The sequence below is a fragment of the Xiphophorus hellerii genome, chromosome 1 (genome assembly GCF_003331165.1).
Source record: "Xiphophorus hellerii strain 12219 chromosome 1, Xiphophorus_hellerii-4.1, whole genome shotgun sequence".
Lineage (NCBI taxonomy): Eukaryota > Metazoa > Chordata > Actinopteri > Cyprinodontiformes > Poeciliidae > Xiphophorus > Xiphophorus hellerii.
In genome coordinates, this window is record NC_045672.1 from 25,448,691 (window position 1) to 25,472,614 (window position 23,924).

General features: G+C 39.4%; 1 protein-coding gene across 5 annotated transcripts in view; it reads right to left on the minus strand.

Annotated features, from left to right (window-relative positions):
* Positions 1–2,809: 2,809 nt before the first annotated feature.
* The window catches only part of magixb (MAGI family member, X-linked b), a 69,823-nt gene continuing 48,708 nt past the window's right edge, over positions 2,810–23,924 (minus strand). For 2 of the 5 annotated variants that reach the window (XM_032546115.1, XM_032545964.1), the window contains exons 8-18: positions 23,094–23,255; positions 20,280–20,799; positions 18,604–19,159; positions 17,586–17,649; positions 15,947–16,372; positions 14,008–14,070; positions 9,456–9,656; positions 9,304–9,380; positions 9,077–9,223; positions 7,618–7,756; positions 2,810–4,773 (exon numbers count right to left, since the gene is read on the minus strand). In XM_032546115.1, the coding sequence (XP_032402006.1) occupies positions 3,833–4,773; positions 7,618–7,756; positions 9,077–9,223; positions 9,304–9,380; positions 9,456–9,656; positions 14,008–14,070; positions 15,947–16,372; positions 17,586–17,649; positions 18,604–19,159; positions 20,280–20,799; positions 23,094–23,255 (3,296 nt within the window). In that variant the 3' untranslated portion in view covers positions 2,810–3,832. Of the gene's footprint in view, positions 4,774–6,592; positions 6,697–7,617; positions 7,757–9,076; positions 9,224–9,303; positions 9,381–9,455; positions 9,657–14,007; positions 14,071–15,946; positions 16,373–17,585; positions 17,650–18,603; positions 19,160–20,279; positions 20,800–23,093; positions 23,256–23,924 lie in introns of all 5 variants that reach the window. The other 3 variants (XM_032546198.1, XM_032546246.1, XM_032546041.1) reach the window with 3 other exon arrangements.

The following is a 23,924-nucleotide window of genomic DNA, read 5'->3' on the forward strand; positions in this document are numbered from 1 at the left end:
ATAGAAAAATAACATCTCACAGTGTCCATTCAGGTTGATTCCTTTAAGTCATAATAATTTAAAAAGAGAGCAACAGAAAATGATGTGCTAGTTCACCATCTCAGAGCTCAGATTCCGCAGATTTTTAATTTTTTTTATTTTTTGGCATGGCTGAAATTCCTCAACGGTCCACCCATCCGCAGTTTTAGACACCTCAGATCAAAAGATTTTCACAGTAAGAAAAATCAGTGGTTAGGATAAAGTGGTTTGTTACCAAGGCAACTGTACGTGGCACGATGGGCACAGCACTCTCAGGAATCTAGATATAGTTTTTTTTTTTTTTTGTTTTTTTCTCTTTTTCTTCTGACCCCACATACACAATAACAACAGTACTGGAAATATGAATACACACGCCAGGTGCATATTTTTTGGCATCCTTTGCTAACGATTTAACTCTGAAACACTCAAGCAGCGTTTTACAAAACATTCACTTAATACTATTACAGGTGCTACATTTGTTTGTGTGTGTCTGTTTACAACAGGTGGGATTTTTCACATCATTGCACAGTAATAAATAGGAACATATGCCTGTTATCTGTAGTACATGTTTACAGTGCCTTGAAGAAGTATTCACACCCTTTAACCTCATTAGATTTTTGGTGGCCTACTCCAATCCAGCTCGACCAAATGAATGACTCATTTCCAGGCTTCTGCAGAATTTAATTACTGCTGATTCAGGAGTTTCGTCTTGTGATTCAGAAAGCAGGGATGCATCTAAAAGTTGCTCTGAATGACTGGAATTGGGCAACCATGTTTCACAACAAGCTTCAGCAACTTTAATTGGGATGTCTGTGACAGCAGAAAAACAAGCAAACACATTCAAACTTGTTCAAACTGCCGCCCCCTTTCTAATGCCGCCCTGGGCAACTGCCATACCCAAAACAATCACTGAAAGTAATGCACTGTTTTCTAATTTTTACGAAATAATTCAAAATTAGCATAAATTGAGGTGTTCAGTGAAGGTAGCAGAGGTTCGTAAGAGAATAAAACAAGAAAAAGACCAAAAAAACACAGCAGATGGAAAAGTTTCACAGGTCATAGGTTACAGAAAACAGGGCAGGACAAAACGTCACTGCGTTGCCGCCTTACAATTTTATGCAATTTTAATATTGCTAAAACTTTTTAGATTGCTAGCTACATACAAGGGATGCTAATCCTTCTTAAGAGGAGTCTGTTAGTTTTTTTAAACTACTTTTTAACCAGAAGTTGTTTCGTAATTGCAACATTCATAAACATGACATGGTGCTTTTTAAAACATCGTGCAAACCCTTCGGCAAACCTACCAAATCATCCATGATAAACTGACAGTCCTGGCATGGAGAGCATCAATCAGAGAACAAAGTACGCAGAAGATTTTTATCGTCATCTTGTTTCAGTTTACCACAAGACATGTTAGAGACGCACCTAACGTGGAGGAAGGTGCTTTGGTCAAATGAAGCCAAAATTTAGTTTTATAGCCTACATGCAAATTTAAATGTGTCAGAAAACCAACATGGCCACCATGAAACACGGTGGTGGCAGCATCAAGCTCCTTTTTTCAGCATCACAGCAGATGTGGAGAACGGATGAAGCTACATGCAGGACTTTGACCTTCCAACAGAAAAACAACCAGCCAGACAAAGCCGTGTTTTTAAAAGTGACCTATTACGGTTCCTTTAACAGATTAGGATAAATCTAAGGTTACAAAAAACGTTTTCATCACATTTTTTTCACATACTTTCAGAATGAGCTGTTTTAGGGCCTCCTGTCTCTTTAAATCCAAACAAACAGCTGCTGTTGGTCACCCTCCAGCTCAACGTTTACACTCCCACGTAAAAATGGCTGCAAACAGATGCACATTTATACAACCGTACATCTTTGAAAAGCAGAAGTAGAGCCTCCTGCACGACCAACAAGAATGTAGCAAGCGGTTTCTAAATGGTAAGTCAGCAACAAAACACTTGCCTTTTCCAGCAGCCATTGTACAGCAGTAAATCCAGCTGACCAAAAGTCCTGGAGCACCGCTTGGGTTGCTAGGTAACAGAGCAGCGTTACAGAAGATGTTTCTGAAACGGCTAATTTCACTAAAAAATGTTAACTTGTTGCCAGAAAACAGCTGGGTGTTCTCATCAAGTGCTTGGGTGGTTTTTTTTTTGGAAGCAGTAGAGACACAAATGGAAGTAGAAAAAATGCAAAAATGGGATTTTTGCATTTTAAGTCTCCTTTAATTAGCTTATTTATGCATCAGAATGGCCTAGTCAAAGAATCAATTGGAGCTGTTACCCTAAAAGACAAAACTAATGTCAAGTCAGGGGGAGGGGATAAACACAAATTCACACCACACTTTTCAGCTCTTTATTTTTAAAACATTTCGTCTGTCACATTGGTAACAAATAAAACGCTGCATTTTGTGGTTGGGTTGATACAAAATGTGAAAAGATTCTGGGGGTGTGAATACTTTTGGAAGGCACTGTATATTTATTTATGTGTTCACAAAAGCTGGGAACCAATTTTCACATCATCGCACAACAATGAAAACTGTCAGTTATTTGTAAGATATATGTGTATATATGTGTGTATCTGTTTGGTGCATATATTCAAATATATGATTTTTTCATTAAAGGTATACAAATCAGAGCTTCTCCAATTATAATATTTACAATAAACTCTTAACTTATTTCTTTACAGATATTTACAGAATAGGGGAGCTTCAAAAAGGGTTTCACACACACACACACACACAGAGACAGTTACTGTATATACACACACACACACACACACACACAGACAGTTACTGTATACACACACACACACACACCCAGACAGTTACTGTACACACACACACACACACGCGCGCGCGCACACACACACAGCGGAGTGCATATGGACGGCTGATAGTCTCGGACAGTCGCAGCATTTTTATTGCTCAGTTTCTTCATGAGGTAAAAAGTCTTTGCTGTAATCAAAAGTGGCCAGAGGGAAGCAGAAGTGGAGACGCTGCAAAAACACAAAATGTTACCAAGTAATTTTGGTCTAATTTCTACTGCAGATATCTTAGTAAACTTGAAATAAGGCATAACTAACTTACAAGTAGCTTTTCAGCATTTTAAGTAAATAATTGATTCATATTGATAAATACTTGTCAGTTCCACTAGTAGCAAGACATTTTTACCTTGTTATAAGTGAAATATACAGATTAGGACCAAAGAGGGGGGGATCTGACTTTCCTCTCTGAATTCAGTTTTGCTTTTTTCTCTGAATTTTTAAATTTTTTCTCTGAATTTAGATTTTTCTTAAAATCTGGACTTTTTTTAAAATCAGAATTTTGACTTTTTTTCTTTCTCGGAATTATTATTTTTTTCTTAGAATTTTTGATCAGAATTCAGATTTTTTCTTATTCTTCCATAGAAATAATCTATCAGTGGAAGTAGTATTTTTCTTTTAAATTAACATTACCGTAAGAAATAACTTTGTTTATTCTTTTTATTGCGCTACGTTTCATAGAGTCAAACTACTATTTCATGAGCACCAGGACGTTTGGCACTAGAAACTCGACCAGAGACACTTGGGAATATTTTGTGTTTTTGCAGTGTGGGTCAGTAACTGAAGGTAGGTTGAAATGTGCAGCAGCGTTCTGGAAAAACGTTTACAACGTTTGGTGGAGGCTCAAACCGAAATGTGTTGCGTCGTCGTCCAGAGATGAGCTGCAGAAAGGCACACAGAATATGAGCTGCAGGTTTAAAGTGACTCAGACTGTTGGTGCAGGTGGAGATGGAACAGAATCTGATGCCGCGTCGTTTAAATGCTGCGTGTTTTATCTCTTATTAACAGTCAGGAGACAGAGCTGCTGCTGCTGCTTCTTCTTCTTCTTCTCGTGTTGCTCATCCTCAAACTGAACCAGCCTCTGCTGACCCGGTACCAGCCACGGGCCGGGCAGCGCGGCGGCGGCCAGCGAGAGCCCTGAAATGCTGGCGGCGGAGATGCTGGCGTCTGATTGGCTGTCTCCAGACTCCGACGCGGCGTCGCCCAGCTGGTTCTCGGACAGCGTGGAGGCGAGGAAGGAGAACGACTCTCTGTGCGACTCCGGACCCGCCACGGTGACACCTGGTAAGGGCCGATCAGAGATGAGCGACTCTGGGCCGCAGTCTTCCTCCTCCTCCTCCTCTTCGTCGTCCCTCCTCAGGCCCCGGTATTCTGCCGCCATGTTCCAGTTTTCATCAGTTTCTTCCTCCCGGTTTTCCTTCGGTTTGGGGAGTCTGTGGGTCGGGCCTGGAATAGGTAGGAAAACATCGTCGTCTTCACTTTCTACTGAGTCCGCTCTTCCCTCTGGTTCCTCCTCAGCAGCAGGTCCTTCCTCTTCCTCCTCCTCCATTCTCCTCTCCAAACTCCTGCTTTCCATCTCTCTCTGTCTGCTCCTCCCTCTTTCCTTCTCTCTTCTTCTTCCCCTTCCTGCCTCTTCATCTTCACATTTCCTGATTCCGTCTCTCGGTAAACTCTGAGGCCTCCTCTTCCTCCTCTCCTCGTCCCAGCGCTCAGAGACGGGGCTCCGTAAGTGACCTCCTCCTACTGAGCCCCGCCTTCTTCTCATTCTTCCTCTGATCGCTCCCGTCCCGCTCCCCCTCACGTCTCCGACCGACCTGCTCCTCCTCGTCTGCTGGGCGCGGCGCCCCCTCCTTCCGGTGGAGCTCACTGCAGCCAGACTCTGCTCTTTGGGGTTGTGCAGGAGGGAGGAGGAGGTGATTCTCTGCTCACGGGCTGAACAGGTGAGGAAGAAACGGAGAGGAGACAAGATGAGCCGCCAGACAACAGACAGGAAAAATAAAATCTTTGCCTGAGATTTATCTGATCCGCAGTGCTTTGCAAAAGTATGAATGAAGTTTTGAAATTGTACACATTTTGTCTTATTCACTGACTTTATTTAAAGGATTAACCCAGTGAAAAAGCAACATAAAGTTTAATTACAGCTTGTTTTATTTCTGTTTGGATAAATCTTCCTGTTCTTAAATTAAAAATAAAACACTTATGCTAGTTAAGGTAGTGTTACTTTAAACACGACCATTTATTCTTCCTTAAATAGGTCAGGACAGAGATTCCCAAAGATTTTCTGGGCCCCCCCTATGGATTACAATAAAATCCCCCCAAAAAAGAAAAAAAAATCAACTGGGCACACACATTGTTCAACCAGACATAAACCTGTACACATATTTTGTTTTCAGACTCCACTGAAGTTTATTTCACACTTCAGGTTGCAACAAAACTACAAACCATCTTTACAGTGAAACACTTTTGTGTAACTGGTTTTTTTCATTCATTCATACCGCTTCCCCTTTGGGAACCACTGGGTTAGGATAAGTTTATGGGTTATACAGAACATATTCATTATATATATAAATATATTTTTTAACACAATCATTCTTTAATAATGAGATTTCAACCTGGTCAGCTCTTCAAAATGTGACTCAATAATTAGGAGGATTGTTTTCTAGACACCAAAAGATTTTGATAAAAAACTTATTTCCTAAAAACGTTTGGATAAATGGTTTAAGCTCTTTGTCTATTTTTGGAAGCAGTAGAGATCCAAATTCAAAAATGTGAATTTTGCATAATAGAGCTCCTCTAATTAAAGCTTGTTTATTCAGAATGGCCTAGTCAAAGAGCAGCCCTATCGAGTTATAGCTAACTAAGTTAGAGTTGTTACCATAAAAGATTTGCAGCTGCAGCCATAAAGCTTAGAGCCGCGGCAAGGATAAACACAAATTCACTCCACACTTTTCAGCTTTTTATTTTTAAAACATTTCGTCTGTCACAGAAAATCTTAGTGAGACGTTTTAGGGCCTCCTGTCACTTTAAAGCCCAATAATCTGCTGCTGGCCACGCCCCCCAACTCAATGTTTACGCTCACTTAAAAATGTCTGCAAACAGATGTGCATTTATACACAACCGTCCATCTTTGAAAAGCATAAGTAGAGCTTTCTGTACAACAATATAAAGTGGTTTCTGGATGGTACATCAACAGAAAAACGCCACTGTACAGCGGTAAAACCAACTGATTAAACATGATGAAGCTCTGCTTGTGTTGCTAGGAGGGTACGGAAGATTTTTAATCATGAAAATGGTTTACACCATGCTTCCCTTTCCTCCCACTTCACAATTACGCATGACTTTGTGCTGGTCTGTCAGACAAAATGCTAACAAAATGTGATTTTCATGCTCAACCCCCATAAATACGACTGCAAGGCACTGCACATTAAAAAGCTTCTAGCTTAAGTGTTTCACTGCTCTTAAGGTCGTCTTGGGTAAGAACATCCTTACTGTGCTGCAACATGAATTAATCATACGACATGCATTTATTTATTAGCGTGCTCTCAGATTATGCATTCACATACTCACAAATCATGAAGGCAAAAGCATTCTGCTCAGAGGCGAATTCGCAAGAAACATAACTTTGTTCATTACTAACTAATCTCATAATCTTATAATGAGGAAGTCCGACATATGCTAACTTTTACTGAGCGCAGACAGCAGTGGTGAGTGGTTAAAGAGATGTAGAGAGGCAGAAAATGGGAGAACTAACAGGAACCATTACCAACCGCGTATTCTCTGTCCGTCCAATGACATAGAAGCAAGGCTCGCCTAGCTTGGAGTTGGTCATACATAGAGACAAACTGGAGAGCTCCACTGAGAGGCAAAGAGAAGAACAGAGTGGAAACGAGTGGAAATGAAGGGGAATGAAAGGGACAACCAAGACATGCACAAGGCGAAGGTGGTGTGGAAATGTTACCAGAAAGAAGGTTTTAGTGGAGAAATCAGAGAGGTGGAAGAGAGAATGAAACAGTGAAAAGGATTTTAGTTAGTCAATAAGATAAAAGAGAGGAATAAAGAAAATAACACCCAAAAGACGCAAATATAAGAATATGAGTTTTTCGTTATAAAATACTGTCCATTCAGGAACCCACATGGTGCTTTTAATGCAAAAACACAAAATCTTACCAAGTATTTTTGGTCTAGTTTCTAATGTCTTAGTACGCTTCAAATAAGACAAAACTAACTTACAAGTAACTTTTTAACACCACATAGGAGCTGATTTTAAGTGAATTATTCCTTAATACTGATGAAAAAGTTCTAGTTCCACTAGAAATTATTTCATTTATAACATGGGGAAAATGTTTTGTTATAAGTGAAATAATCTGCCAGTGGATCTTTTTAAAATCGATATTGAGGAATTATTTACTTAAAGCAAGTTCCTATATCTTGCTGAAAAGTTACTTGTACGTTAGTTTCATCTTATTTCAAGTGTACAAAAATATTTGGACAACTAGACAAAAATTCAAGAATTTTTAAAATTATTTTTTTCAAGTGTTTATTATGAAAAATCACAAGAATTTGGATTGAAAAGTCAGAACTCTCTTTTCCGTAGAAATAATCTACTCGTGTTTTATCAGTATTAAGGAATTATTATTGACTTAAAACAAACTCCTACTTCTTGCTGAAAGTTACTTGTCAGTTAGTTTTGTCAGGTTTGAAGTGTATTAAGATATTAGAAACTGAACCTAAAGTACTTGCAGGATTTATCTTGAAAAACCTCGGGCGGCGTCGCACCGTAATCAGGCACGTAGCCGTTGCCTCTCTTGAGCACCAGGTGGATCCGGTGGCCTCCGCGGCGGATCATCTCCACGGCCTGGCTGTGGGTCATCCCGGTCGTACTGTCCCCGTTGATCTCCACCAGCTGGTCGCTGACCTGCAAGTACACCATCACTTTTCACTTCACTCACAGGAGGAAATAAAAACAATGTAAAAGGTGAGCAGATGTTTCACCTCCATATCTCCTGATTCATCAAAACTCTCCCTGTTACGACTCTGATGTTAGCTGCTCTGTATCTGAAGCTCCAGCTTTTCTGCTTTTATATTACAGAATAAACTTTGCAGTACACATGCTAGTTTTTGCATACTATTTAGGAATTATTGCAAACTTATGGCTGCTGTTCAATCCGTTGAGATGCTTAGGCTGCATTCACACCAGCCCTGTTTAGACAGATTAGTTTGTTTTTCTACAGAGTTGAGTTCGTTTGCTGAGGTGTGAATTAAATACGGACCAAAAAGAATCAAACTCTGGTCTGCCAGAAACCGAAGTTTTGGTTCAAATTCATATCTGAACGTCAAATGGACTGGAGACAGGAAGCAGGAAGTGGACTACAGAGCAGGGCGTTGTGGGTAAATTCAACTGAAATAAAAGTGTGTCTGGAAGTAGCGGGAGAAATTGCTCATGATCTTTTACCAAAGACAAAAACAAATCTTACAGCCGGTAAAATTTTTGTTTACATTTTCACAAAGAAGGAAGTCCCATACAGTGTCTTCTTCAGAAGTTTTTAAGTAATTTCCTTCAGTGGTCCTTGGTGCAGCGCCCCCACAGGCGAGGAGGGGAACAGGTTTTTCAAATGGTTTGGGTCGTTTGACTCAGTGCAGTGTGAGAGCGAACATCAGCAGCTGAAAATGTAACAAATATGGAAATTTCGGTCCCAATTTGAACTGAGTCAATAATTCCTTAATATTGATGAGAAAGTATTAGTTCCCCTGGTAAATTATTTCACTTATAACATGAGAAAAATTTATTGCTATATGTGGAATAATCTGCCACTGGAACTGCCATTTTTCCATCAATATTAAGGAACTATTTACTTGAAACAAGCTCCTTTGTCTTGATGACAAGTTATTGATGTTAATTTTGTCTGATTTTAAGTTTACTGAGATATTTGAAATAGAAACTAGACCTTGAATACTTTGTAAGATTTTTTTTTGCAGTGTGGCTTTTTGTTGTCATTTTCTGACATAATGAACAATTTATATTTACTATTAAAACAGACTCGCTTAATATAGCATTAGTAATGTAACATTAATATTTTATAAATGTTCAATTATAACACTATGAATGATAAAATCATTAAAAACAATGAAGGAAAAAATAAACTTTTGTTTATTTGGCATTTCTGAGTAAAGCTACTTTTACCTGCTGAATAAATTTGCTCAAATTAAAGATGGATTCTCTAAAGTCTGGCACCACCTGTATTTTCTGGCTCCGTGACGCAGGGCCGCCCTCCATCAGCCCGAGGACGTAGAGGCCCATGTTGTACTCGCTGCCGCCTCGGAGGCTGAAGCCGAAGCCCGACGGTCCGCGGTCGAGGTCGACGCTGTAATACCTGGAGTCACGCTGGCAGGGAGGGAGAAAGGCAACAACGATCACTCCCATTTCTGGAAGCACACAAGTCTTCAGGAGACGCATGTCCTCACCTTTGGGTGTGACCTCTGACCTTTCCTGCTCCTGTGACCATGGTCATGGTTGGCGGTTTCTGTGTGGTTTGAAGCGTCTGAGGTGGATTAACGTTTTGGTTAGATTGTTGACTGAGAGCCAGGCTGGTTGGCTCTGTGTTGCGTTTGCTTACAGGTGCTGGGCCGGGGCACGATGGTTAGGCGCAGCGTGTTTCCGGCTCTGCGAAGAATCTGAGTGAGCTCTCGGTGAGGCAGCGTCACCACCGAGCGGCCCTCAACGGCCTCCAGGCGATCTCCGGGCCGGATCTGGCCGCTCTTTGCTGCCGGGCTGCCGCGCCGGACCGTGACGAAGCGGTGAGGAAGGAGGGACGCAGCTGAAACAGGAACAAAAGCTATCAGTCGGACCAATCTAAATGGTAAATGTCACATTTTATTTCATATTTAAAGGGGACCTGATATGTAAAATTCACATTTTGCACTTTTTTGTACTTGGGTCTCAATTGCTTCTAAAACAGTCCAATTAAAACTTCTTTACTGTTTTTTTGGTGTCCAGAAAATGAGCAGCTGATTTTACTGCTGTATGCGTTGTACAACGGCTGCTGGAAAAGACAAGTGTTTTGTTGTCGATGGTGGTGTCAATTGATTAAAAAATGTTCTATGCTTTAATTACACCATGATTAATCAAGATTAATCACTAAGCTTAACTTTGTAAGCTTCAAATACAAAAATACCCGCTTTCAAAATGTGTTTAAAATGTTTAATTGTTTCACATTCATGAAGGTTTAAAAGAAGTAATTTTATTCCAATGTAATTTAGATGTTAACTATAAGCTGGTTGTGATTCGGTGGAATTCACCAATGCACTACGTAGGTGATACTTAGTGCAAACTTATGTTATATTAAGGTGTTTTAGATTATTAACGTTGAGAGCCCTAGTTGTTCACTTACCACTCAGAAACCATTTGCTGCATTCTTGTTGGTTGTGCAGGAGGTTCTACTAATGCTTATCAAAGATGTATTATGCTTGATCTGAAAGGAGCTCAAAATAGACAGAACTGAGCAGATTGAACTCTAATTTTCTTAGAATGATCTTGAGCCAAAAAAATGTAATGAAAATGTTTTGTGCAGTCCATAAACCTACTTTAACCTCCTCAAGGAAACATATTAGGTGATCTTTAAAGTAATACAACCTTAACTAACTAGCATAAAAGCGTTTTTTTTTTTTGTTATCAATTCCGTTTAAGAGCAGGAAGATTTACCCCAACAGAGAGCATGCTACATTTGCTAAAACAAGCTGTAATTAAGCTTCAGCTTGCGTTTTGGCTGGGGTAAGCCTATAAATTGTTTCCAGTGGGAGGTTTTTCTACCCTCTTTGTCTCCCTGAAACATTCCCCCTTTGTTTCATCCTAATTCGCCTTTTTCTGGCGCGCCAGCAACATTTTCCCCCCTCTATTGATTCGTCTTTTACCTCCAGAACAAGGAGTCATGACCAGAAGCCTTCGGGCCAGAACTGATTGTTCTGCCCTAAATCTGTCACGCAACGTCACATTTTGGATTTTTACGATTAATATTTATACAACGTCAGTAATTTTCTGCTGTTCTGCAAACTTGCAGGTTGTCTGCATCAGTATGCCACTCATATCTGAAAGAAATACACTGCAACATTTCTTTTTCTCTGCAAGCATTTAAGGGGATAGTTCAGGTTTTTTTGTTTTTGTAGAGAGGTTCTGTTATAAAATATAAATCAGATTATAACTAAACTGCAGTAGGTAACTCTCTTAACATCTTTATTTTGTATAAATCCAGACTAAATGACTCAGCAGGATTCAGTTAACATCTTCCTGAAACCAACTCCAGTATAAATAATGGTGTGGCTAATTATCCAGTTATTCTTTACACACTGGTTTGAATTAGAAGGTTATTTCTAAGGAAATTTATGTTTATTTACATTGATAATGGGGGTAGAAGATGGAAATCCAGTGGTTATTTTCTGAAGTGAAACAGGAAGTGGAACATGTAAAGCTCTTCATCTGTCTCATTAAAATGAAGCATTTCAAAGTAAATTAGGGGAATGCTATTTGAATGCTGTTCTGAAGAAGATCACTGCCTCCAACCCAATTATTCACATTTCCTGTGTGAATAATTATTGGATTCTTTGTAAATCTCCATCTAATTTAACTCTTAGAAAAACTACCTAAAAATCATTTACATGAACAGTTATGAAGCCAAATATATTAGAATGAAATATAAATATAATTTAGTGTTTCACAGTGGGGAAATTCAGATGTTGTTGGAAATTGGAGCTGATTGAAGAGGGTTTTGGTTTAAGCTAATCTCGGGCTAGCTATTAGCTTTAACGTCTTTAATCAGTCGATTTAAAATTAAATGAAGATACCAAAAGAAACGTCTTCGGCACTAAAGATGTAACTAATCCATAGTTCTCAAACTGATTTACAAGTCCCACAGGTGGCTGTTGAGTTGCCTTTAAGGAAAATATGTGGCTCAAACTTATAGAAGTTGTACTTAGCATCTGTTAAAATGTATTAGAAGTTTTTGTAAATTTACAGGAAACATTTTGCTCCTTTGCACGCCTACTCTTGATTCATCCGTTCATACGGTCTCCATTTAAATCCTCTAAACATCCGTTGTTTCTATCAGTTGACTGATATTCATTTTTATAATCTATTTCTCCTTGTAAAGTTCAGTTTATTTACTTCCTGCTTCACCTGTTTGAGATTTTTCTCTTTTTATTCGTCTTCTATTTATATGTTTAGTCATGTTTTACTTGGCTACTGTTTCCCTTGGTTTTCTCTCTGTTTAATAGATTCCCGTTTCTTTTATATAAGCTGATTATTAATTTGAATTTGTAATGCTTTGTAATGCTTTGCATTCAAATAATCACCTTCCCTATCACTTAAGCCTCACAGTTCAGTCCCTTCTTTGTCAGATCCTTCCATCCAGTTTCTGTTGTTCCAAAGTCTATTTTTTATGTTTTGTCTTCATGAAATTCACTATAAACTGAAACTGCCCCTCCATCTGCATCAAATATTATATTATTATTGGTCAATGTCTACTCTTAAATTCCTTCTATCAATACTGTGTGATAAAAGAAACTTAAACTATCAGGGTTTGTTAAACTCATTTTCATTTTTCATTTTAAGATATTTGATATTCTCAAAGGGCTTGTTGTGCCAGAATATATGAATAAAACCCATTAACAAACTTAAAATATTAATAAATTCCATAAATACTTATTAAAATGAATATCTTTTCACATTGATGTAATTTGGCAGTATACAGATACAAACAGCTTTGATTTGATTGATAAAATAATATTGAAACACACAGCTATTATCTTGAAGGCCACATAAAAGCACCAGTGGGCCAGATTTGGCCCTCAGGCCTCGAGGTTGACACATGTGATCCATTTAAATACTTTTTCTTTTGCTGTGTGTGGGAAACAATGTTGGCAATCCTCCACTCTGAGCCTCTGCACTGCTCATCGTCACGAGCTGCAATAAATAAAGTACGTAAATAAATAAAAGTGTGAAGAAGAGGCCAGAGATGATATGGAACTGAGTGGGTTGTCGTGATGCGCCGGTTTCAAAGTAAAAGAAAAAGGAACGGCCTCTGTTCGCTTCCTCACTTCGTCTTATCCTGTGTGTGATGAGATCGCTCAGATTTAGGCTCAACTGTCCGTTTGATGAGGAAAAAATACGGAGCAGCCGAGATTTAAATGTTCCTACAATAATCTCCTTCAGCAGATAAGAAGCTCCTTACAGATTTTCTCTGTAAGGAGATTTTCTTTGCTCAGATGTGAATCTTCTGGGTTTTTTATGCTGGCTCCTCCACCCCATCCCTGCGTTGAGAGCAAGCTGCGTTTTGGTGACAGCTGGCTCCTCCAGAGTCCTGCCAGTGGCCTTACGTAACCCAGAATAAACATTTTTCATTTAATACCAAAAACCCTCATCGCTCTCTGGATAAAAACAGCACGTTTGATTTAAAGTTAAAATGCTCGTTAACAGATTAAACCTGTAACCAGGGGGCAAAGAATATGCCAAAGGAGATGAAGTGCATGTCAGACAGGGACGATGATTCGGTTAAAAGACAACTCAGAGCCCAGAAACATCTCCAATCTGGACGTAATCTGGGTGACCCAGGCAGAAACGGCAATCAGGTCAGATCAAAGCCAAGGCAGCTTTGGACATAGTCTTCTTATCATGCATAATACATCAGCAAACAGATGAATAAACACGAACACGGCACCATTGTGCAGACACACACATGCCCGGAGACCGGGACGAACACATTTGGTCACAGATGTGGGAAAAGAGGCACAGCTGCATGCTAATGCACAGATTGTTTTTTTAATCCTGTGGGGTCTTTCCCTCGTGGCTCTCTGTGTCTACCGTAATCCCACTGCGGTACGTCCTGCAGCCACCATGCATGAAAGGTAACAGCCCCCCGTTCTCTGTCATCACCAAGCCCCCCCTCTGCAGCTCGGATGCGGACGCAGTCGGCACCGAGCGTTGGCAGGTTCTCCTCAAAACGCAGTTACAATTCTCTCTACTCGTCTTTCTGACAGCTCAAAAATCACAGATAATCATAACATGCAAAAGTCCACTTCTGCAACAACATCAGCAGCAGCAGCATCTGAGACATGTGACCAACTTTCACACAAGCAAACTTCAGGACATGCAAACATGAAGTGATTAAAAATATTTACGTTTGGACTCCTTTACAGTTTTCAAAGCAGACTGTAGTCTCTCCAGCATGGCTCTTTGTTTAGCTAATGCAACAAAAAGAAAAAGGAAAAGAAAGAAAACAAACAACAAAAAAAAAGTCCTTTATTCCAAGTCCAGCAGCTTGAAGGCTTCACTTGCAACAGGAGCTAAAACACAGGCTGGCCGTTCCCCCTCTGTTGCTCTGCAGCGAGGGAAATGTTCAGCATTTCCCTGAAGCATTCAGAGAGGTGGTGGAGAGAGCAGAGAGGTACGAGGGAGGGGGAGAGTTTTAATCTCCTGAAAAACCAGACTGGACGCTTTTACTGCAGAGTGAAAAGGGGGGTGAGAGACGGAGAGTGGGCGGGAGCTTATGAGACGAGCGGCGGAGCGGGAGAGAAAGACGGGACAGACGGAAAAAAGAGAGAGAGACGGGGATGGAGGGGACTTCTTGACAAGATAAGACGACATGGGGGTTTATCGGCGTGAAAACACGCACGTGTTTGTGTTCGACCATAAAGCGGTTTTATCTGCATCCCAGAGAGGAGGAGAGGCTTATGCATTGTTGGTGAGGCTGCGTTTCACCTGCTGTAGATGCAATAAACACCAGACTGAGAGGCGATAAGAGCAGCTCTCTTCCCACAGAGGACATAAATAAACCTCAACGCTCTGTTGCAAAAAAAAAAAAAAAGGTTCTGCAGGAAACAGTTATGATTGAGTGGATTAAAAAGTTAATAAAAAACCAATCCACTAATTTCTGGACGCTTCTTATTCTGTTAAACACAGATTTAAAGAATTTGTATCTCTTCGCTGCAAAAACACAAAATCTTACCAAGTATTTTTGGTCCAGTTTTTAGTGCAAATATCTTAGTGCACTTGATTTAACACAAAACTAACTTATAAGTAACATTTCAGCAAAACATAAGTGCTTGTTTTAAGCAAATATTTCCTTTTTATTGATTAAAAAGTACTAGTTCCACTGGCAGATTACTTCATTAATAACAAACCACTTTTCCATGTTATGCCAGTAGATCTAGTAACTTTTTAGATCAATATTAAGGAAGTATTTTCTTAAAACAAGCTCCTAAATCTCAATGAAAGTTACTTTTGTCTTATTTCAAGTTATTTACACTATCTTAGTGCGCTTAATAAAAACAAGATTTGAATTGGTCTACATTGCAAAAACACAAAGTCTTACTAAGTATTTTTGGTTTAGTTTCTAGTGCAAATATCTTATTACATTTGAAGTAAGACAAACGTAACTTTTCAGCAACTGGTTCAAATGGTAGATTATTTCACTTATAAACATGGAAAAAATCTCATTACAAGTTAAATAATCTGCCAATGGGACGAGAAATTACTCACTTTAAAAAAAACTCCTGTGTCTTAATGAAAGTTACTTTTGTCTTATTTCAAGTGCACCAAGACATTTACACAAAAACACTTGGTATTATTTTGTGTTTCTGCAGAGTAGCGTAGTGACCAGTCCTTCACTGGAGCTCTTCGAGGTCCAATTAGCTCTAAGTGCTCCAGAGCTTGAAGGACCTGAACTCTCTAGCAAAGAGCCTCGAACTCAAAAGCACCAGGCGACGACGGTAAATACCGAAGAGGTCGAACAAAGATCTGTTTTAAACAACCAGAACCAGGAGATTTAAAAAGCACTTCATAATAAATCAACCTGAAAGACTGAATGCAAAACAAATTCTTTGAAATTGCAAGGTGAACAAAGGCACCAGAAAAATGTAGATGAGGCATTGTGACTCATTCAGTGGCTTGTGGCCATGCCAAGCAATTTTAATGTGCAATTACCTAATGGTGCTTCTTTGCACAAGGGCATCCAAATAAAACCCATTGCTTTGGGCAGGTAACCAACTGTTAATGCTTTTCAGAAGTCCTCCAGTTCTGATATTTTAATGCACCGAAGTGGGTGATGCTAGTTCTTACCTCTTCCGTTCTCCAAGTCCTGAGAGGCAATCACAAACCCGAATCCCTCCCCGGGTTTTCTCCTCAGTTCCACGTCGAACCCTCTGAAACGCCGCGTCCGCTCGCCCTTCCGCTTCTCCAGGCTCGCGTCAGGCACAGACACGCCGCCGCCGCCGCCGCCGGCCTCGTCTTCCAGGCCGATGTCGATCCAGTCTTTGGGCTCCATGGTCAGGGTCACTGGAATCGACTCCAGGAAACTGGTGCTCTGGATCAGAGAGGAGCTGGTGAGGAGCGGGGAGGGAGGGTTGCTGGTGGCGGTGCGGGGAACGGGCAGCGCCTCTGGGAGCAACGACGAATTGCCCGCGTCAACGGGAGGAGGAGGGGGGCGCAGCAGAGGTGAAGGGAGTCTCCGACCCGAGCCCGGAGAAACCGATGACTGATAAGTGCCTAAAAAGACGAGAGAAAAGAAACCGGATATAAACACTGAGCATCAGATCGTAAGAAGTTGGTAGTTGGGTTTCCACTGACGTGTAATTTCACAATTAGGCCATTTTGCTGGATGTTAAATTGTTTGTGATAAACCAGGGGTGTCCAAACTTTTTGAGCCAAGGGCCAAAATCCCCAAGCTGAAAATATTCAGGGGCCAAAATTTTAATTTTCCCCACCAAATAAAAAACGCAAAAAAAAAAGTATTGTGAATTGTTTCTCTTTTACCTGAACAACAATCAATAAAACAGTTAAATCAAATATTTAATAATTTTCTAAAATTATTAAACATTTTAATAGTTGTATCAAATTATTGATAATATATTAATATATATTAATTTAGAGTTAGCAAGTGTTTTCAAAATACACCCTCTGCAATAAACGAGTATATAGCAATATATTAATATTAATATAGATTAATATTAATCTATATTAATATATTGCTATACATTTTTTTATATCAATATATTTATTTAAAAGAAAAATTATTAATATTTATTTTACCTTAATGTTTATAGTTATGTAACTTTTTGGACTAATTATTTGACATTTTTTAAGTCTATAAAATGTATTTACTTTAATCTTTTACAACTTTTGCTGTATTTAGCCAAATGTCATACATGGGGGCGCCAAAGTCTGTTTTTCAGTGAAAACATGCTGGATGTTTGTGGCACGACTAATAACAAAATAATAATTTTAAAAAGGCTAACTCAAGAAAAATTATTTGTGTTGTACGTTTAAGAAGATATAAACTTGCCATAGAAAATATAATCCTAAAAAATTTACAAAAAATGTTGCAAGGCCAAATTTGTCCCATTCTTGAATTGCAGTCACAAAATTAATCCAAGGGCCACAAAAGGCCCTGGGGCCGCACTTTCAACACCCCTGCAATAAACAATAAAACTGTTGTTTTGAGACTATTTTCAAGATATGCAGTAGTATTGAACGCATTCTCAAAGATCAATAAACTTTAAATTCTAATGATCATTTAACACTGGAACTCAAAGACATTTTAAATATCCAAAATAAATAAAACAACAACAAATAAAATGAAATATGAAGTCTCTGTAAGCAAAATTGTGTTTTTTGTCACTGGTGGAATAATGACAAACTTCTAATCACATTTGTAATGGAAATGCAGCTACTGACTCCAAATGGGTTGAGAGTATTTTACCTCCTCTGTAAACCAGCAGAATAACTTCTCCCTGTTTTGTGTGTTCCTGCAGGATTGTTTGAATCTATAAAAGAGGAAACGTTGGGGTTATTTTTTGGAGTCAAACTGAAACACATTATTAAGCAAAGCTTCAAGAGTTAAAGTTAGGGCTGGACAATAAATCAATAAAAATATATTGTGATCGACATATGATCAATATCAACAGATTATAGGTTTGATAGAATCTTCAATAGTTACTCTCTCTAGTTCTGCCAGATAAGCATGGCTGAACTGCAAAAACACAACATTTTACAAAGTACTTTTGGTGTAGTTTCTAGTACAAATGTCTTTTAACAGTTGAAATGAGACAAAACTAACTTACAAGTAACTTTTAAACAAGAAGTAGGAGCTTGTTTTAAGTCAATAATTCTAAATACTGACGAAAAAGTTCCAGGGAAAGTTTATTTAACTTATAACAAGACATTTTTTCCATGTTATAAATGAATTAATCTGCCAGGAGAACTAGCACTTCTTCATTAATATTATTGAATTATTGACTTAAAACAAGCTCCTATTTCTTGTTGAAAAGTTACTTGTACGTTAGTTTTGTCTTATTCCAACTGTACAAAGATATTTGTACTAGAAACTACATCAAAATACTATATTTTGTGTTTTTCCAGTGTGGTGGAATCAACTAACTCCCTCCCTCTTTGGTTACCTAGCAACAACATGCTGGGGAGCAAGCAGTTTCAAGTTCCCCCAACTTCGGTTACCTAGCAACAGCCTGTTGAGTAACTTGCGAAGTAGCAGTTTCAGATTCACTGTGCCTCATAACTGCTTAAAAATAAAAAAAATGTCGTTGAGGAGTTGGAACTGTGGTCACACCACCAGTTTGGCATCATTTCAGACATTTAAAGCAGAAACTGGATACATAATTATTACTATCGACTGATATGAAACCCTGATGTTGCGATACATTTTTCAGCCATATTGTCCAGCGCTTGTTAAAATAATCTAGGTTGACTGTTTTATTTATTACCTGAATGAGGCTGAGACTCTGGACATCAGCTCCATTGATCTTGACAACAGCGTCCCCTGGCTGCAGGGAGTTGCACTGCTTTCTGTCAAAGACTCTCTCCACCACAGTCAACCTGCCTCCAGAACCACCAGCCATCAGACTGAACCCGAGGCCCCTGTCTCCTTCGGCTTGCGCCAAGGCCACTGGAACAAGTTCCCCTCCGGTGAATCCCCAAAACCCACTGCCCACACTCATCGCGCCAGGAGAGGAAACGCTGCTGGGGCTGGCGGTGGGGCTGGTGTTGCCATGGAAACCATTGACGCCGTGGTGAAGGGGGCTTTCTCTGGTGAGCGGTGGTCTGAGATGGGAGGTCTGTGGTCTGAAAAGGTAGGAGTAAGCGCTGCGGGGCCCGCCAGAGGAAGACGACGGCCTCCGCGGTGACTCGGGGAGCGGCAGCCTGGTCCCCGGCACGGTGCAGGTGGATAAGTCGCTTTCGGATGACTTCGACGTTCCATAACGTAAATGATGCTGCGGTGTCGTAAGGGAGTTATTGTTGTGATTTCGTATCATTGACGCCCTGAGGAGGAAGAGAAGGAGGCAAAGTCAACACTGAATTGCAGTACAAAATCAGGTAGTACAACTCACAAAAACTAACTGTTCATGTAACTTACAATAAACTAGTTTGATTGAGTCCTTGACCTTCCTCTTTCTCCAAATTCTTTTTAAGGTTTTATTGGCTCTAGTGGCCTTTATTTGAGAGAGGACAGACAGGAAAGTGCGTAATGAGAGAATGAGGAAGACATGCAGCAAGCAAAGGTCATCAGTCTGGGACTCAAACCTGTGACTAAGACCTCCATATGTGGGTTGTGCTTTACCCCTGCGCCACTGCAGCAACCCTCTCTCCCACTTCACAGAATTATTAACTACATGAGATGAATTCACTCTCGCTATCGGCCATCACTGACGTTTGCAGGTGTCACTTGTGTGTCAGTTTTACAGGAATACCAGAAACACAAAACAAAGGTTCCGGCTTTGTTTTGTGTTTTGCATGTAGGAAAAATGCAATTAACTGAATAATGGGCCAAAAAACAAACAAATAAAAATAAAAAAAAATACATGAAGTTAGTTGAATATAGCCTAGCTTAAAAAACATCAAGTTAGCTGAATGTAGCCTAGCTTAAAAAACATCAAGTTAGTTGAATGTAGCCTAACTTAAAAAAACATCAAGTTAGTTGAATGTAGCCTAGCTTAAAAAAACATCAAGTTAGCTGAATGTAGCCTAACTTAAAAAAACATCAAGTTAGTTGAATGTAGCCTAGCTTAAAAAAACATCAAGTTAGCTGAATGTAGCCTAGCTTAAAAAACATCAAGTTAGTTGAATGTAGCCTAGCTTAAAACAACATCAAGTTAGTTGAATGTAGCCTAGCTTAAAAAAAACATCAAGTTAGCTGAATGTTGCCTAGCTTAAAACAACATCAAGTTAGTTGAATGTAGCCTAGCTAAAGATAAAATTATACATAAATGTTCTGGTTTTCTGCGCTCCTGTTCATGGTAACACCGGGATTATCTCTTTATTATGAGTCAGATTAGATAAATTACTGCCTCCAGAATATAAAAAAACTCAAGTAAAGCATTTGTACTTGGATGCACTTGTACTTGGATCTCTGCGTCTGAAAAGGTTAAGTTCGGGTTCTTACCTGTGTGAACCAACCGCAGAAACAACCTCGCTGTCGCTCTGGCTGGCTAGCGTCGGGTCCAGCAACTGCAGCCTGGCTAAGCTCCTGTGTGACCGCGGTGGCCGAACTGGGGAGAACGGCGCAGCGTTGCTCACACTGGAGCGTCTGTACGGCGGAGGCAGTCTGGATGCGTAAGATGTGGCATTTCCATTGGCATCTAGGGTCACGCCGTGTTCCACGTAGCCTCTGTCGCTGTGGTAGCCGTTAAAGAGCTGGCTCTGTGGTGAAGGTGTTGAAAGGCGAGGTACCTGGTGAAGAGGTTGTGGTTGGGTAGTGGTAGGCGTGACATGGTGGTCCTCAGCGTCCAGTAACCTTGGTGACGGCTGCTTGGGGCGACCGTCCGGGTTGTAGAGCATTGGATACCCCCTTCTCACCTCTATGTCTATGCTGTGGCCCACAGGCACTGATTTGAGCATCTCTACCGCCTCTTTGTGAGACATTCCCAACACACAAGCATCGTTGATGTACACGAGTATGTCCGCTGATGAAGTCAAAACAAAACACACAGATTAATATGTAACAGGCATTATCATTTTTTTGATTTTATGCAATATTTTGGGGAAATTTTTGATATGTCATCGTTACCCTATCTTCTAATGGGTTAATGTGTAATGCATACCAGCATGTCCTTTACAGAGTTGGGTAGAGGGCCCAAAAATTACACTCAAGTAAGAGTATCACTACTTCAACATATTTTCACTTCAGTAAAAGTAAAAAATTAGCCATCCACTCGAATAAAATACTCGAGTAAAAATGTGTTTTGTATAAAGGCTACTCAAGTACTGAGTAACTGATCAAAATATTAATCATTTAAGATTTAAAAACTACATAATCAGACAGAGCAATATGAACAATTATGTGTAAAGTTGGTATTTTGAGGACCCAAAAGAAAATTATTCTAATTAACAACATAATTACAATATAACATCAGGCAAATGAAAGTATTTTCAAAATTAATTTCTTTGAATAAAATACTTATGAAACTAACAAAAAATGCAGGTGTGTGTCTGGTGAGTAAGACACACACCTGTGTGTCATTTTACTTAAGAGTAGCAATACTTTATGATAAAATTACTCAAGTAAAAGTTATAAGTATAGGATAGTAAAAATACTCCTAAAAGTAATTATTTTTTCAAAAAGTTACTGAAGTAAATGTAACTAGTTACTATCCAACTCTGGTCATCCAGAACCATTTAGGCTGAACTTCCGGGTCGAGGTGCTTTACTTTCTGACAGCAGGATCCTTCGCATTTTGAAAATTTCTGACATAAAATCAAACTAAATGTTGCCAGATGCAGATTTCCGCTGTTGGATATCATGCCTGCATTAAGGATCTCATCTGTTTGTCCAAACTGTCGTCTTGTGTACAGCTCTATGTTGTTTTTCAAGTGAATCAATAATCAATAGCCAAGTCTGATTTGTGCCCAACATTGAACATGCAAAGTGCAGAGACATTTGTCCGCGTCTCTGTGTTTGCTTATAAAATTCATCTGTGCGCTTGTGGACTAATCCGAAAAAGTAATCTGCCTAAACCAGCCTATTTAACAGATATGAACTAGATCAGCCTGTGCTCTGGCCTCCTGGAGCGGTAATAGCTGCCTCTGGGAGAATTTGCGTGACAGTCTGTAAACAGGATGTGCGCCACTGTATTTGCAAGTGTTATGATAGCAAGATTATGGATTACTAGCCGCCAGGATTAAACGGTTTTATCTACACTTTCTCTTGTATGAAAAAATAAAGATGTGGAGCTGCAGGTGAGGAAAAGATGTATAAACACTTTAATTACAGCCTGATACACATAAACTCTAAATACGTTTGATTAAATGTATAATAATTCCAATAAATCCAGAACCGCACAGCATTCTGGGGGATGTAGGCAGAAGGAAAACTTTAGCAGCTCAACGTCAGCTAAACAAGGTTTTTGGAATCAACTCACTCACTCGCGCTCTGGTTACCTAGCAACTCACTCATTCTGTGGTTACCTAGCAACTCTTGAGTAACTTGTGCAGCAGCAGTTTAAGGTTTTGCTATTGTGCCTCATAACTGCTTAAGAATAAGAAAAAACGGCGTAGAGTGAAAGGAAAAAATGACTAGAACATCTCAAAAGCAATTTGTGGATAAAGCAGGTAGTTTTTCAGATATTTCAACACATCATAATTATCGATATCGACTGATATGAAACCCTAATATCGTGATACGTTTTTCCTGCCCTACTGTTACTTCAAATACACCAAAACATTTCCATGACTTAAGTAATAATAGCTAGTCTGCAGATATGCCAATTCAATAGCTTTCACAAAACAATATTTCTCAAATACCGCAAGTTCATGCTGACAACACCCTTCAGTGTGTATGATGTTACAGACTGAAAAAACCTCTCAAAGTTAGCCATGTTCAAATTCACTGAGGAGTTATTAAAAAAAGCCAGAGAATTAAAGAAAATTGTATTTTCTATGACAGGTTGACGGCCTATACAAAGTCTAAGTCTACAGTTTGTATAGGCTGTAAAAGAGAGAGAGATCAAGATTTTCGCAGATGCCAGGAAAACGATGTATTGCAAAGATGATTTGTTTTTTTTCTTTTTTGGCTCTATGTCTTTCTGTAACTAAACATGCTGGGATTCAAATTGCTGGTAGCTTTTTGTAGATCTCAGTAGTAAACAGGTCAAAATGTTCTACAAATACAAGCAAAAATCTCTTTTACAGTGATTGAAAAAAATTCAATTTGGAACCCAGAACTAAATAGATAAGATTATTTTCATTTCTAAAGTTTTTACCTGTCTTTAGAGTGGAGGGGCCACTTGCCGTCACGCTGTAGACCTGGAGAAACTCTCTTGGCCGGCTGCCTCCTACTATGTTGAAACCAAACCCTCTGGAGCCCTTGATCAAGTGTGCATGGACAGGGAAACCCCTGAGATCCTCAGGCAGGTCCGTGAACCCTGATGATCAACAAAGTAAAGAAAAAAACACAAAAAAGAGGCAGAAGATTGATTAATGAGAGAAGCACACCAGACAGGAGACAAAAAAAAGTGGAAACAGTCCAAGGTTTTTCATACACAACTAAATGCTTGGAAGTGGCGGGTTTTAGTAGGGAGGAAAAAAGGAGTTTAACAGTACGAACCAATCGCCAGATGGCTTTTAACGAAATGCTACACAACCCAAAGCATATGGTGGAGAGATTGCTTTAAAAGCAGAATCCATTACTGACTGTCTGCTAAGTTAAATTTGGCAACATAATCCATTTGCTTTACCAAGCTCTGCAGAGTCATGTAGGTCATTTTTTTATTTATTTTTAAATGTTACGTCACATCAGAAAAATCTGCGAAATGTGTTTTAGATTGAGCGTATTCCCCTAGTTCATCTTGTTGTCTTTATCTAGACATGTGTGATATTACAGCAACAGATAATAAAAATCATCAAAATCCCTTTAACATGCAGATAAAAATGAATGCAATATTGCCTTCTGCTGGTATAAAAAGGGCATTACACCTGACTGAGCAGATGGAAGAACAGGAATGCATTTGAATCTGTTCCTTTTTTTAATGTTGCTGTGATCACAGACAGACATCATGAATGACGTTTTTATTTGAAACGGGCAGATTACATGG